General features: G+C 43.4%; 1 protein-coding gene across 1 annotated transcript in view; it reads right to left on the bottom strand.

The window, feature by feature from the left end:
- The window catches only part of ADCY8 (adenylate cyclase 8), a 278,636-nt gene extending 269,675 nt beyond the window's left edge, over nt 1-8,961 (bottom strand). Inside the window, exon 1 of the mRNA XM_063451052.1 lies at nt 6,947-8,961. Within this exon, the coding sequence (XP_063307122.1) occupies nt 6,947-7,870 (924 nt within the window). The 5' untranslated portion in view covers nt 7,871-8,961. The remainder of the gene's footprint in view (nt 1-6,946) is intronic.
- Between the last annotated feature and the right edge of the window lie 4,836 nt (nt 8,962-13,797).

The following is a 13,797-nucleotide window of genomic DNA, read 5'->3' as shown; positions in this document are numbered from 1 at the left end:
CCATACACCAACCAATGTATCCATGCACACACCCATCGATCTAATCACCCATACACCGACCCATTTATTCATCCACACACCCATCTATACACCCACTCATCCATACATCTATACATCCACCATCCACTCATCCACCCACTCACATATTAATACTTCCTTCCTTTCTTCCATCCACCAACCAATCCTTCCTTCCATCCATCCATCCACCCACCAATCAATCCTTTCTTTCATCCATCCACCCACCAATCAATCTTTCCTTCCACCCATCCATCCATTTATCCACCCACCAATCAATCCTTTCTTCCATCCATCCACCCACCAATCAATCTTTCCTTCCACCCATCCATCCATCCATCCATCCACCAAACAATCCTTCCATCCATCCATCCATCGACCCACCAATCAATCCTTCCTTCCATCCATCCATCCATCCACCCACCCATCCATCCTTGTATTTTTAAGGGCGTCCTGTTTTAAAAGTCTGTTTCCATGTAAAGAACATAATTAGCCCAGAGTTTTCCACTCACGTTCCCCAATGCTTCAGAACTGATTTAACCCTTCAGAGAAATTACATTCTTTGCCTGAAATCAATTCTGTCCATATGTATCCTTTTCCTTCTCCACTTTCTTTGACAGGTTTTGAAGGTCAAACTTGATGATTTAATTGAAGCAGCCAGGGTGAGATGGCTCTGGGCACAGTGAGCTCACTACAGTTAATTTTTGCAGGTTGAAAAAGTGGCCTATGATGCTAAGCATTTTATAAAGCGATTTGCCGGATTCCTGACAATACCCAGAATATATGTTCATTCATTTCCTGTATGTGATAAAAAGGGTATTTCTATTTCTATACTTATGTTTCCACCCCTGTCTGCTAAGGATATCATATAATGGCTAAAACGGTTTAACCCAAAAATATTTTTAAAAGCATGTCTAAATAAATAAGAAACTAAAATGATATATATTTAGATACCTTTTCAGGCTTCCCTCTATTTCAATCTATACAGAAAAAAAACATGAACAATTGCTTTAGCTTAAATTTAAACATTTGTATTGTTTTAATATAAATCACCTGTTTTAAATAAATGTTACACTGGCGTTTTAAAAAAACAAAACAAACTTAGCAGTGAAGGGGTTAACGCTATATAACACTGTATCTTTGTAAATGCATTGTAATGCATTTTAAAAGCAGTACAACCTGTTTGTTTTTATGTTTGTGTGGGGGGGTTTTTTTGTTTGTTTTTTTTGTATTTTTTTTTATAATAATGTTGCTTTTCTTCTAACAGACCAACTCCTAAGGGAAAGATTAATTCTAGTGCTGTACAGATGTTACAGTGCTCTCGCACACTCATAGGACATTCACCACTGCAAGCATAGCTGTTTCAACAGCATGCAGTCATATCTGTATATTTATTTATCTGGTTATGTTTAAACTTGTGAAGTAAGAATTCTGAAATTCACCATGGTGATTTCATTCTTAACACATATAAACTGCTAATTATAAAAAAAAAAAAAAAATGACAAAATTCACTATTCTCAAAATTAAAAACAGCAGCAGACATTTAATTAAATTAATATGGCATCAAGGGATATTTCCTTAGAATGCCCTATGGGATGCACCTGGGCTCAGGTGTATTTAAGTAAGGATCGTATAAGTATTATAGAAATTAAAAAAGATGTTTACGTCAAGACTCCCATCTGATATGAACTGGAATTTTACGGAAGCAGACAGCAAACAGGGTAATTTAAAACATATACTAAATATCTTTCAGGAGAACACGTGTTAATCTTATAATTAAACTAAAAAAAATGTTTTAAAGTGCTGATTTCTAGCTAAAATTAAATTAGAACAATTTATTAAATTTAATATTGTGATTGATATGCCAACAAAAGATTATAGAGTGCTTGTTTAGATGGCACATTTTGACAGCAATTATTTGTGTGCAATGATTAAGATCATTCACAACAAATCATTACATATCTTAGTAAAATCACACCAACACTCTGTATTGTGGCATGTCAATGGAACAAACACCCTCAGTACATGTTAATGCGGTATTATGAATGGTTCACCATCCAAACTGTTACCATCTCCAGTTTATTTGATACAGTATTGCTTCAATATGTTTCTGAAACAATGACAGTTATTGCAAGTAAATAATAATGACATCTCTAAACCAAAAATCCTTCATCCAGATGGGTTTTCATAACGAAATCAGTCATCACATAGTAACTATGATTCTGTATTTGCCCTACTTAGCATGACATCGCTGCAGCTGTTTATACATACGCATGCACGCACACGCACATACACAAACGCACATACACACACACACACATTATGCATCCGCATGAAAAACATTAACACCCAGCTATAAGGAAGAAATACATTAGGTTCTATATATATATATATATATATATATATATATACACACACACAAATGTTACTATATGTTACTCTCCTCTGCAATTCTGGAGAGTAGCTATCACATGGACTGGGGGTACATTTTTACTTGGATGGGCTGCATTTCCATTCACTAATGGCTAGTGGGTAGTGAACATGTTAAATGGTGTGTGCAAGATAGAGAGAGACAGAGAGAGAAAGAACGACTTGTGTGTGTATGTGCTATAAATACACAAACGCACAGAGATGAATGTTAATTATGCCTCTGGCCAAGGGATACAGAAGATTTCCATACAGAAAAACAATGACAATAACACACATTCAAAACACATCAATCAGCTCATGAAAGCCAATAAAATCATATTTTATAATTGTAAATAAAGCAGAATGTGACACAATGTAAGCACTGTAATGGCTTCTTCTTGCCGAAAGGTTTATAATGTCTGGATTCCCATGGCGTAGTCTTTCCATTTTTAAAGTTTTAATTCTAAACAAGAGACCCTGGCAGCCCATCCCATCTGTGGTGATTAGGCTTATGAGCAAGTATTAGGTTAAAGCAGCAATGGATGGCTGTGATTGGCTGAGATGGTCAGCTGACCACTTTCAGCCTCTCACAATAGCCATTTCTGGTATGAATTAGTATGGTTAGAAGGAAGTGTGTAATCTCTGCCGTAATCATACCTCCAGTAGAGGCTGTGGGTGGTCAGGGTAACTTATTTAGTGTTAAACTGCTCGAAATTGGTTTAACAATTAATGAAAGCAGAGCCAGGGAATCCAGGCATTATTACCAATCCAAACAACTGAAATGGTTAAAGTACAGTATAAATATCACATGACATACAAAATAATAGTCAGTCGTTTCTAGTATACACCATAAACCCCTTCACTACAAAGTTTTCATACACATGGGAAAAGCCTTCCCACTGGCCTCCTGACTCCAAAAATGCAGCTACAAATGTTGCCGTAGAACAGGGATAGGCAACCTTCGGCACTCCAGATGTTGTGGACTACATCGTCCCTGATGCTTTACCAGCATTACGGCCCCAAGAGCAATATGGGAGATGCAGTTCACAACATCTGGAGTGATGAAGGTTGCCTACCCCTACAGTAGAGTGTGTAAAGAGGCTATTTCATTTACATTCCCTTTTCAGGGATGTAGAGGGGTTGAATAACTGCTTTTTAAACTACGCAACAGTATGCAATGTCAGTCTGCCATTGCAAAAGCTAGTACCTCAGTGGGGATATGATAGCACTATACAAATATATACAGGGTCAGTAAAAACTAAGCTGGTCATTAACAGAGATATACAACAGACAGGAGATCACCCATTGAGACAGTAAGAGAGGTGTTTTCACTTACACCAAATGTGGAATTATCTACCTAAAAAGGTTGTCTTCTCAAATTCTAAAGAAAAAATGGCACATATGTTCTTATGAAAAAAAAACCAGAATATTCAAGGACATCATTAAAATGTATGTGAACAGGTGGCCGACCCAAGGAGAAATCTTTTGCCTTGGATCAACAACATAAAGGAATAGGTTTTAAACGTAAACTTGTCAGACTTTAGTATTTTATCAACCTAGATTACTACGTAATTATCGGGGCTCTATACGGCTGTTAATGATGCATAAGAAAAAGGTACAAGATCTTTATGACCATATTGTCATGATGGGTTTTTTATTGGTTTCTAAGGAGTTAACAATCAAAACAACAGACAACATTCCCCTTTGTTTCATATGATGATCATTCATATATAAAGTATCTCCTTTTCAAGTATATCCATCCCAGGACCGTATACATTTCAATGCACGCTTTTCTTAAAATGTATACTATCTCCCTAGGATATCACCATCTCAATGTCAGCATGTATATTAAGAGAATCAACCATGCAATTTAAACACTATGAGCTTAAATTTGTCAATGGGAATTGAGAAAAGCATTCGAGTCCATTCATAAAGTCCCAGGAAGCCATTCATTAGTAAAGGTATGAATATCTTTGTCAATATGCTTGTGCAATTTAAATGTTTAATGAATGTGGAGGGGTCTGCTGTTTTTATTTTCTTAAAGCCTAGTCTTTGTGAGTTTGTGAGGTTAAAGCAGCACTGTCACCGTCTGGGGACCTTGCATAATTTGCAAAGACACCCGACGGTGACATCGCCACTGGGGATCCGGTGGCCAGGGGGAGCAGGCAGAAAGTGAATGTAACTTATTTGAACTTGTCACGTGGACGCTGCCATCTTCTCTAGGCCGGTCGGTCCTCTTCCGCCAGGAGCCGATGTCATTGGTAGCACATGCGTTAAGAGTACAGCATTGAGATCTACGGAGGGCCCTGTGAGACCGCGGGATCCTTCACAGACAGAGCCAATTCCCTGCAGCCGTCACTGGTGACTAGTGACAGTGCCACTTTAAGCGTTAGCCCCATTACGGCTGTACTGCATATCTCATCATTATGGAAAAAGCTACTTTTTTTTCTCAATTAATATAGAGTAACTGAAAAGATCAGGGCACCAAAAATGGCACATATTTCCTGAATGAAAACTCCATAGCTACACTTTCAATCAGGTACAATTTGTTTTTGTTAATCAAGTAGTTTAGATAGGAAGCCTGATTTGTCTCTCTTCCTTCACTTTGCTGGCATAATCCCTCTGACATGACCTAATCTCTTTAAAGTGACAATAAAGCCTTATCTAAAATAGACACAATTTCAGAGGCACTGCTGGGACATACATGTATTACAGCTGACAATTATAAGGAAACTAAGAGGACATTTATCAAATCAAAACAGGTGTTGTTTTGGGTGCTAAGCCTAATTGTTGAGAGGCATTCGATTTAGCACCTTGTTCCAGAATAGCACTTGTTTTTGCAAGGAGGCAAAATTACAGCTTAAAGCTCTCCCTAAACAAGGTAAAAGATATTGCTACTGATTCCAGGAATGCCTAAAAGTGTCAAAATGTTCACACACATTCCAAATACTACCTACTGCAGTGTAACAACTCACCTAGATTACACAATACAACCACATACTGTATTGAGCTTCAGCAGTGCTAGCTATCATGGGTAGGTGCTTATAGACAGATATAGGGAGGATACAAAATATAGACAAAACGCTTTAATAAAGATACAAAAACGGTTCAGTGGCTTATATGGAGAGATCTAGTAGCTAGCTGACATACAAACAAACGATGCATTACAATGTAGGTGGATATGATCGCTAAGAATCAACTTATATTTGTAAATACTACCATTGGGGATTAGCAGGAACCACAAGGGGGAGCCAAAATAAAAACATAGATTTTTAATCACAAAATAGCAAATTGACATTCAGCACCCATGGAGGGTGGATAGCGCCTTCACTCTGAGAAGCAGATCAGTAAAACTCAGAAGAGAGAGAGAGAGAGAGAGAGAGAGAGAGAGAGAGAGAGAGAGAGAGAATCGGGGTTTGATTTATCTATATATCTATTTAAATACCTATTGTACAAAATCTGCGTTGGAAGCATTGTATATATTTGTATATTCTGACCTCTAAAATCCACAATAAATTATGTATTTTACTACTTTTGCTTCATCTGTTTCACATATGTCTGCCTTTCAAAAAAATGTCCTTTACTGAGAATCGCAGTGCATCTACATAATGTACAGTATAATATGTTCTATCCTTTCCATTTAAATGCATATTGCTGATCATAACTGAAATCACTGTAATTACAATGCCAATAATATTGATTTGTTTATATTTTTTCAAGGAAATAAATACATTTAAGATTAACCCTTACAAATATAGATGCATCATTAATAATTAAAATGAAAGCCAAGTATAACATAATAAGGCAAATAGCCCATTGAAAACACACTCAGCTCCTAACATTTATATTTTTGTAACTGTATACTGTTATGTATCTCTGGGACTGAAGAACCAGTAATCAATCTAGGTGTATCAGGCACCAAGGTTTCAACTACAATAAACTGTGACAGGGCTCATGACCACTCCCCAAAATAACTTTTTTTTGTTCCTTCCACATAATATAAATGTAACCAGCAGTGATATGATGTAAGGGGTTATATTAAGACATTTATATTTAATGAAAGAGATGAAAAATGATTCTAGCAAGAGATCTGTGAATGTCATGTGTTCCCACTATACGCTTGATTCATAAAATCACATCACAAGCTTTTAGTCTGAATGTGATAAACTAGAGTAATCTGAATGTAAGGAGTGTAGACTTATCAGGAAGGTGGCAGCATTTATAAAGCAACTGTTTCTTTTATGTGAACTCTGCTGGTAGACAAAGGAAATGAGTTTGCTGTGTGTGGACATTCCAAAGGTTCACATGGATTATAGATGAAGAGAGCTTTATACAAATACATAACTCGCAACAATTGATCAAATGCTGTCCTCTTCAACATGCCATCAATCTGAAGAAGACATTCATTCACTGACCGTGTAGAAGTGAATGCTTGACTAACAATACACACTGGAAAACAGATTGTTTTACTAAGCAAACCTGCCCACCTCCCACATACATAGACACATTGATGAAATGTTACCTGGTTGATGGAAGTCACTGCCAGCCTTGGGATTAACAACTGCATGATGATTTGTAGAAGGGAAGTTACCAATCCAGCCAGAATAGCCCAGGTAAGGGGCAATGGAAGCATGCTATAGGTAGCAAAAAGAGTAAAGAGTACATAACCAATACCGTCCCCTAGAAGCCCATATCCAAGTCCAGCTGCCAAGATCTGAGTAGCCATGGCCACCCATGTCACAACTCCACTGAACTGGAGATAGGTGTAAGAGGTGGTGTCCTTCCTGACAACTACTAAGGCACATATAACCACTTCAATCCCAGTAAAGAAACCCAGCAAGATGCCTTTGATGGGGTCCATAGGGGCAGAGGCCAAGGTAAGGTGAAGGAGGAGAAGCGTGAGCTTGGTCAACACGTCCAGTATGTTCATGACTACCTCTGACTTGCGTCTTTGACCTAAAAAATAACGCTGGTAAAGCCTTTCAAGGTCCCTAGACTTGAACGAGTTCCTTAGTGTTGGGAAAATAACCCCTCTGTAGGTGTAGCCCCAGTTCAAAAAAAAATCTGAATTGCTAGGGGCACAATCTAGGTGGAGGAACCCCAGGTCACTGCTGGTCCTCTCTGGGAAGACTTTGGTGCCTCCATTGTTGTGTCTGTCCCCAGCAGAACCTTTGCCAGCATATTGCCTATTTGCATTGAGTGTATAGGGGTCTTCAGAGGCCAGGATCTTTGCACTGCTCTGCTCATGGATAAATCTTTGCTCAGTGATGTGCCTCACTGCAGTCTGCCAGAGAAGTCTTTTGGGTCGTGTGCTACTGTTGATGGTTGGAGTTCTGTTGATTGTGTAGAGTTCCTCATTTGTGCTGGAACATCTCACCTCAGACAGCTCCATGGTCGATCTGTAGAGTTCTTGCTGTCTTTTTCTCTGAAGTTTACTGAAATACATCTGTGGTCATTTTACTGTCCAGCCTCATTGGCTAGTTAGGGTATTGTGCTTTTTGTATGTGTCAATGACTTTCTCCTTGGTGGCATGCTGACTTTATTGTCCCCATACTTAGACAATGATTCTTTTCAGAGAGGAAGCTTGAGAGAGACAGCATGGCTGTAAGCAATCACTAAGTCTATTTAGCCTTTAAACACAAACATCAATTGTCTAAAAGGGTTAAACTGCTATCCGGATTTAATTTCCAAAACAAGATCAGATTGGATGGATGGTGGCGGCAGCCTTGGAGTCAAAGATTCTAGACCGTTGATACATAGTCTCCTTCAGATGAATCCACATTCTAACTGTGAAGAAAATGCAACTGATGGATTGCCACATTCCATTCGACCTGTATATAAAAAGTTTAGCCTGGACTTGTTAATTTGACCTTGGGGTAGGGAGCACTGTGGACACATTGTAGTCAAAGGACCCTGTCAAGGTCTCTGCTAAGGTCATTACAAAACCCAGTCTCCCCAGCGGTGAATAGGTAAGGGGAACGCCATGCTATAAATGACACAGACTATGTTCAATCCATCCATCCAGAATTGGAGTGTTTTCTGGAAATCAGTGGAAAGTTAGATGATATGCAGGCTACGCTAGGTCAGTCATGCTGCACAGGGTCCAGCATAGCTCCAGTCCGGCTGCTTGTCAGATGCTTACAATGTCCCCTCTATTTACTAAAGCCCAATCCATAGCAGGAGGCAGAGGCATGGAAAACCAGCGGAGATCTCCTTATTCCATGCTGGGCACAAGGGCATCACACTCAGCAATCCTCAAACTTCCCCCAGATCTCCCCCGGGCAGTGTGTGGGAGGCTGGGACCCCAGGAGCAGACCCCCAGTCACAGCTAGCTGCATAGCATCAGCTCTGGTGCAGAGATCAACGTGCCCCCCTCTGTCTCCCCAGCCCCCTTTAATCCATGCCAGGGTTAAAGTTCGATGCCAGCTGCAGGGGATGCCAGCAGGACCAGCTGTAGCCTGTGCTGGGTGCCTGTGCTGGGAGTGGGAGCAGCAGCAGTTCCTTGCTCTCGCATGCAGCTGATATTAGAGAGCTGAGAGCATTACAGCTCAGTATAGAGTGGATTACAGGAGTAAAGAACTGCTGGAAGAGGCAGAGCCTGCAGAGTCAGCTGACACAAGATGACGTCACGGCCAAGTGTGTTACCTTTAGCTTGAAGGCAATTCCAAGCACCCTGTGCATCCTGGATCCAAGCAATCACTGACAACCTGTGCATCCTGGATCCAAACTATCACTGACACCCTGTGCATCCTGGATCCAAACTATCACTGACACCCTGTGCATCCTGGATCCAAACTATCACTGACACCCTGTGCATCCTGGATCCAAACTATCACTGACACCCTGTGCATCCTGGATCCAAACTATCACTGACACACTGTGCATCCTGGATCCAAACTACCACTGACACCCTGTGCATCCTGGATCCAAACTATCACTGACACACTGTGCATCCTGGATCCAAACTATCACTGACAGCCTGTGCATCCTGGATCCAAACTATCACTGACACTCTGTGCATCCTGGATCCAAACTCTCACTGACACCCTGTGCATCCTGGATCCAAACTATCGCTGACACCCTGTGCATCCTGGATCCAAACTATCACTGACACCCTGTGCATCCTGGATCCAAGCAATCACTGACACCCTGTGCATCCTGGATCCGAACTATCACTGACACCCTGTGCATCCTGGATCCAAACTATCACTGACACCCTGTGCATCCTGGATCCAGGCAATCACTGACACCCTGTGCATCCTGGACCCAAACTATCACTGACACCCTGTGCATCCTGGATCCAAACTATCACTGGCACCCTGTGCATCCTGGACCCAGAGTATCACAGACATCCTGTGCATCCTGGATCCAAACTACCACTGACACCCTGTGCATCCTGGACCCAAACTATCACTGACACCCTGTGCATCCTGGATCCAAACTATCACTGACACCCTGTGCATCCTGGATCCAAACTATCACTGACACCCTGTGCATCCTGGATCCAAACTATCACTGACACCCTGTGCATCCTGGATCCAAGCAATCACTGACAACCTGTGCATCCTGGATCCAAACTATCACTGACACCCTGTGCATCCTGGATCCAAACTATCACTGACACCCTGTGCATCCTGGATCCAAACTATCACTGACACCCTGTGCATCCTGGATCCAAACTATCACTGACACCCTGTGCATCCTGGATCCAAACTATCACTGACACACTGTGCATCCTGGATCCAAACTACCACTGACACCCTGTGCATCCTGGATCCAAACTATCACTGACACACTGTGCATCCTGGATCCAAACTATCACTGACAGCCTGTGCATCCTGGTTCCAAACTATCACTGAAACACTGTGCATCCTGGATCCAAGCAATCACTGACACCCTGTGCATCCTGGATCCGAACTATCACTGACACCCTGTGCATCCTGGATCCAAACTATCACTGACAGCCTGTGCATCCTGGATCCAAACTATCACTGACACTCTGTGCATCCTGGATCCAAACTCTCACTGACACCCTGTGCATCCTGGATCCAAACTATCGCTGACACCCTGTGCATCCTGGATCCAAACTATCACTGACACCCTGTGCATCCTGGATCCAAGCAATCACTGACACCCTGTGCATCCTGGATCCGAACTATCACTGACACCCTGTGCATCCTGGATCCAAACTATCACTGACACCCTGTGCATCCTGGATCCAGGCAATCACTGACACCCTGTGCATCCTGGACCCAAACTATCACTGACACCCTGTGCATCCTGGATCCAAACTATCACTGGCACCCTGTGCATCCTGGACCCAGAGTATCACAGACATCCTGTGCATCCTGGATCCAAACTACCACTGACACCCTGTGCATCCTGGACCCAAACTATCACTGACACCCTGTGCATCCTGGACCCAAACTATCACTGACACACTGTGCATCCTGGATCCAAACTATCACTGACACCCTGTGCATCCTGGATCCAAACTACCACTGACACCCTGTGCATCCTGGATCCAAGCAATCACTGACACCCTGTGCATCCTGGATCCAAACTATCACTGACACCCTGTGCATCCTGGACCCAAACTATCACTGACACACTGTGCATCCTGGATCCAAACTATCACTGAAACCCTGTGCATCCTGGACCCAAACTATCACTGACACCCTGTGCATCCTGGACCCAAACTATCACTGACACCCTGTGCATCCTGGACCCAAACTATCACTGACACCCTGTGCATCCTGGACCCAAACTATCACTGACACACTGTGCATCCTGGATCCAAACTATCACTGACACCCTGTGCATCCTGGACCCAAACAATCACTGACACCCTGTGCATCCTGGACCCAAACTATCACTGACACCCTGTGCATCCTGGATCCAGAATATCACTGACACCCTGTGCATCTTGGACCCAAACTATCACTGACACCCTGTGGATCCTGGATCCAAGCAATCACTGACATCCTGTTCATCCTGGACCCAGATGATCACAGACACCCTGTGCATCCTGGACCCAAACTATCACTGACACCATGTGCATCCTGGACCCAAACTATCACTGACACCCTGTGCATCCTGGATCCAAACTATCACTGACACCCTATGCATCCTGGACCCAAACTGTCACTGACACCCTGTGCATCCTTGATCCAAACTATCACTGACACCCTGTGCATCCTGGATCCAAACTATCACAGACACCCTGTGCATCCTGGATCCAAACTATCACTGACACCCTGTGCATCCTGGATCCAAATTACCACTGACACCCTGTGCATCCTGGATCCAAACTATCACTGACACCCTGTGCATCCTGGATCCAAACTATCACTGACAGCCTGTGCATCCTGGATCCAAACTATCACTGACACACTGTGCATCCTGGATCCAAGCAATCACTGACACCCTGTGCATCCTGGATCCGAACTATCACTGACACCCTGTGCATCCTGGATCCAAACTATCACTGACAGCCTGTGCATCCTGGATCCAAACTATCACTGACACCCTGTGCATCCTGGATCCAAACTACCACTGACACCCTGTGCATCCTGGATCCAAGCAATCACTGACACCCTGTGCATCCTGGATCCAAACTATCACTGACACCCTGTGCATCCTGGACCCAAACTATCACTGACACACTGTGCATCCTGGATCCAAACTATCACTGACACCCTGTGCATCCTGGATCCAAACTATCACTGACACCCTGTGCATCCTGGACCCAAACTATCACTGACACCCTGTGCATCCTGGACCCAAACTATCACTGACACCCTGTGCATCCTGGACCCAAACTATCACTGACACACTGTGCATCCTGGATCCAAACTATCACTGACACCCTGGGCATCCTGGACCCAAACAATCACTGACACCCTGTGCATCCTGGACCCAAACTATCACTGACACCCTGTGCATCCTCGATCCAGAATATCACTGACACCCTGTGCATCTTGGACCCAAACTATCACTGACACCCTGTGTATCCTGGATCCAAACTATCACTGACACCCTGTGGATCCTGGATCCAAGCAATCACTGACATCCTGTTCATCCTGGACCCAGATGATCACAGACACCCTGTGCATCCTGGACCCAAACTATCACTGACACCATGTGCATCCTGGACCCAAACTATCACTGACACCCTGTGCATCCTGGATCCAAACTATCACTGACACCCTATGCATCCTGGACCCAAACTGTCACTGACACCCTGTGCATCCTTGATCCAAACTATCACTGACACCCTGTGCATCCTGGATCCAAACTATCACAGACACCCTGTGCATCCTGGATCCAAACTATCACTGACACCCTGTGCATCCTGGATCCAAATTACCACTGACACCCTGTGCATCCTGGATCCAAGCTATCACTGACACCCTGTGCATCCTGGATCCAAACAATCACTGACAGCCTGTGCATCCTGGATCCAAACTATCACTGACACACTGTGCATCCTGGATCCAAGCAATCACTGACAACTAGAATACAAGAGCACTGAGTGACTAGACAGGCTAGAACCACGACAGGGCAATGAGCAGATGCCGAAAGCCTTACTTTATACCTGATTCTAGAGGGTAATCACGCCCCCGACGAGTCCTGACTAGTGCTCGGGACTTGACTGACAGGTCATCCCGGGTTGGCGTCATGACGTCGACTACTGAGCGTCGCGTCATATAAGGAAGTGGATCCCTCGCGGTCGGCTTGTAAATGGCCGAGGGAAACGCGAGGAACGGAAGAAACAACCCCTCTGGGAGGATAAACGTCTAAGTCTCTCACCTCCTCTGAGGTAGAGACTACAGGTACCCTGACAGTACCCCCCTCAGAAACGCCCACCGGGCGGAAGGAACCGGGACGAGATGGAAAACGGGAGTGAAAAGCCCTGCGGAGGCGAGGAGCATGTACATCCTCCTGAGGTACCCAAGTCCTCTCCTCAGGACCATATCCCTTCCAGTCAATAAGATATTGTAACTTCCCCCGGGAGATTCGAGAATCGATGATGGAGTTGATTTCATACTCCTCCTGACCCTCAACCTGAACAGAGCGAGGCGAGGATATAGTGGAGGAAAATCTGTTACAGACTAGCGGTTTCAGTAGGGAAACATGAAAGGAGTTAGGGATGCGTAAGGCAGCTGGAAGAGCTAGGCGATACGCAACTGGGTTGATTCGAGTCAGAACCCTGTAAGGACCAATGTAACGAGGAGTGAATTTCATAGAAGGCACCTTTAAACGAATGTTTCTTGTACTCAACTATACCCTATCACCTGGAACAAAAACCGGAGCCGCCCTTCTGTGTTTATCAGCGTGTTTCTTGAACAACATGGAATTATGCAGGAGAAT

This window comes from Pelobates fuscus, chromosome 4 (assembly GCF_036172605.1).
Source record: "Pelobates fuscus isolate aPelFus1 chromosome 4, aPelFus1.pri, whole genome shotgun sequence".
NCBI lineage: Eukaryota > Metazoa > Chordata > Amphibia > Anura > Pelobatidae > Pelobates > Pelobates fuscus.
Note: the sequence above shows the minus strand (reverse complement) of the source record. Positions and strands in the feature narration are given on the sequence as shown.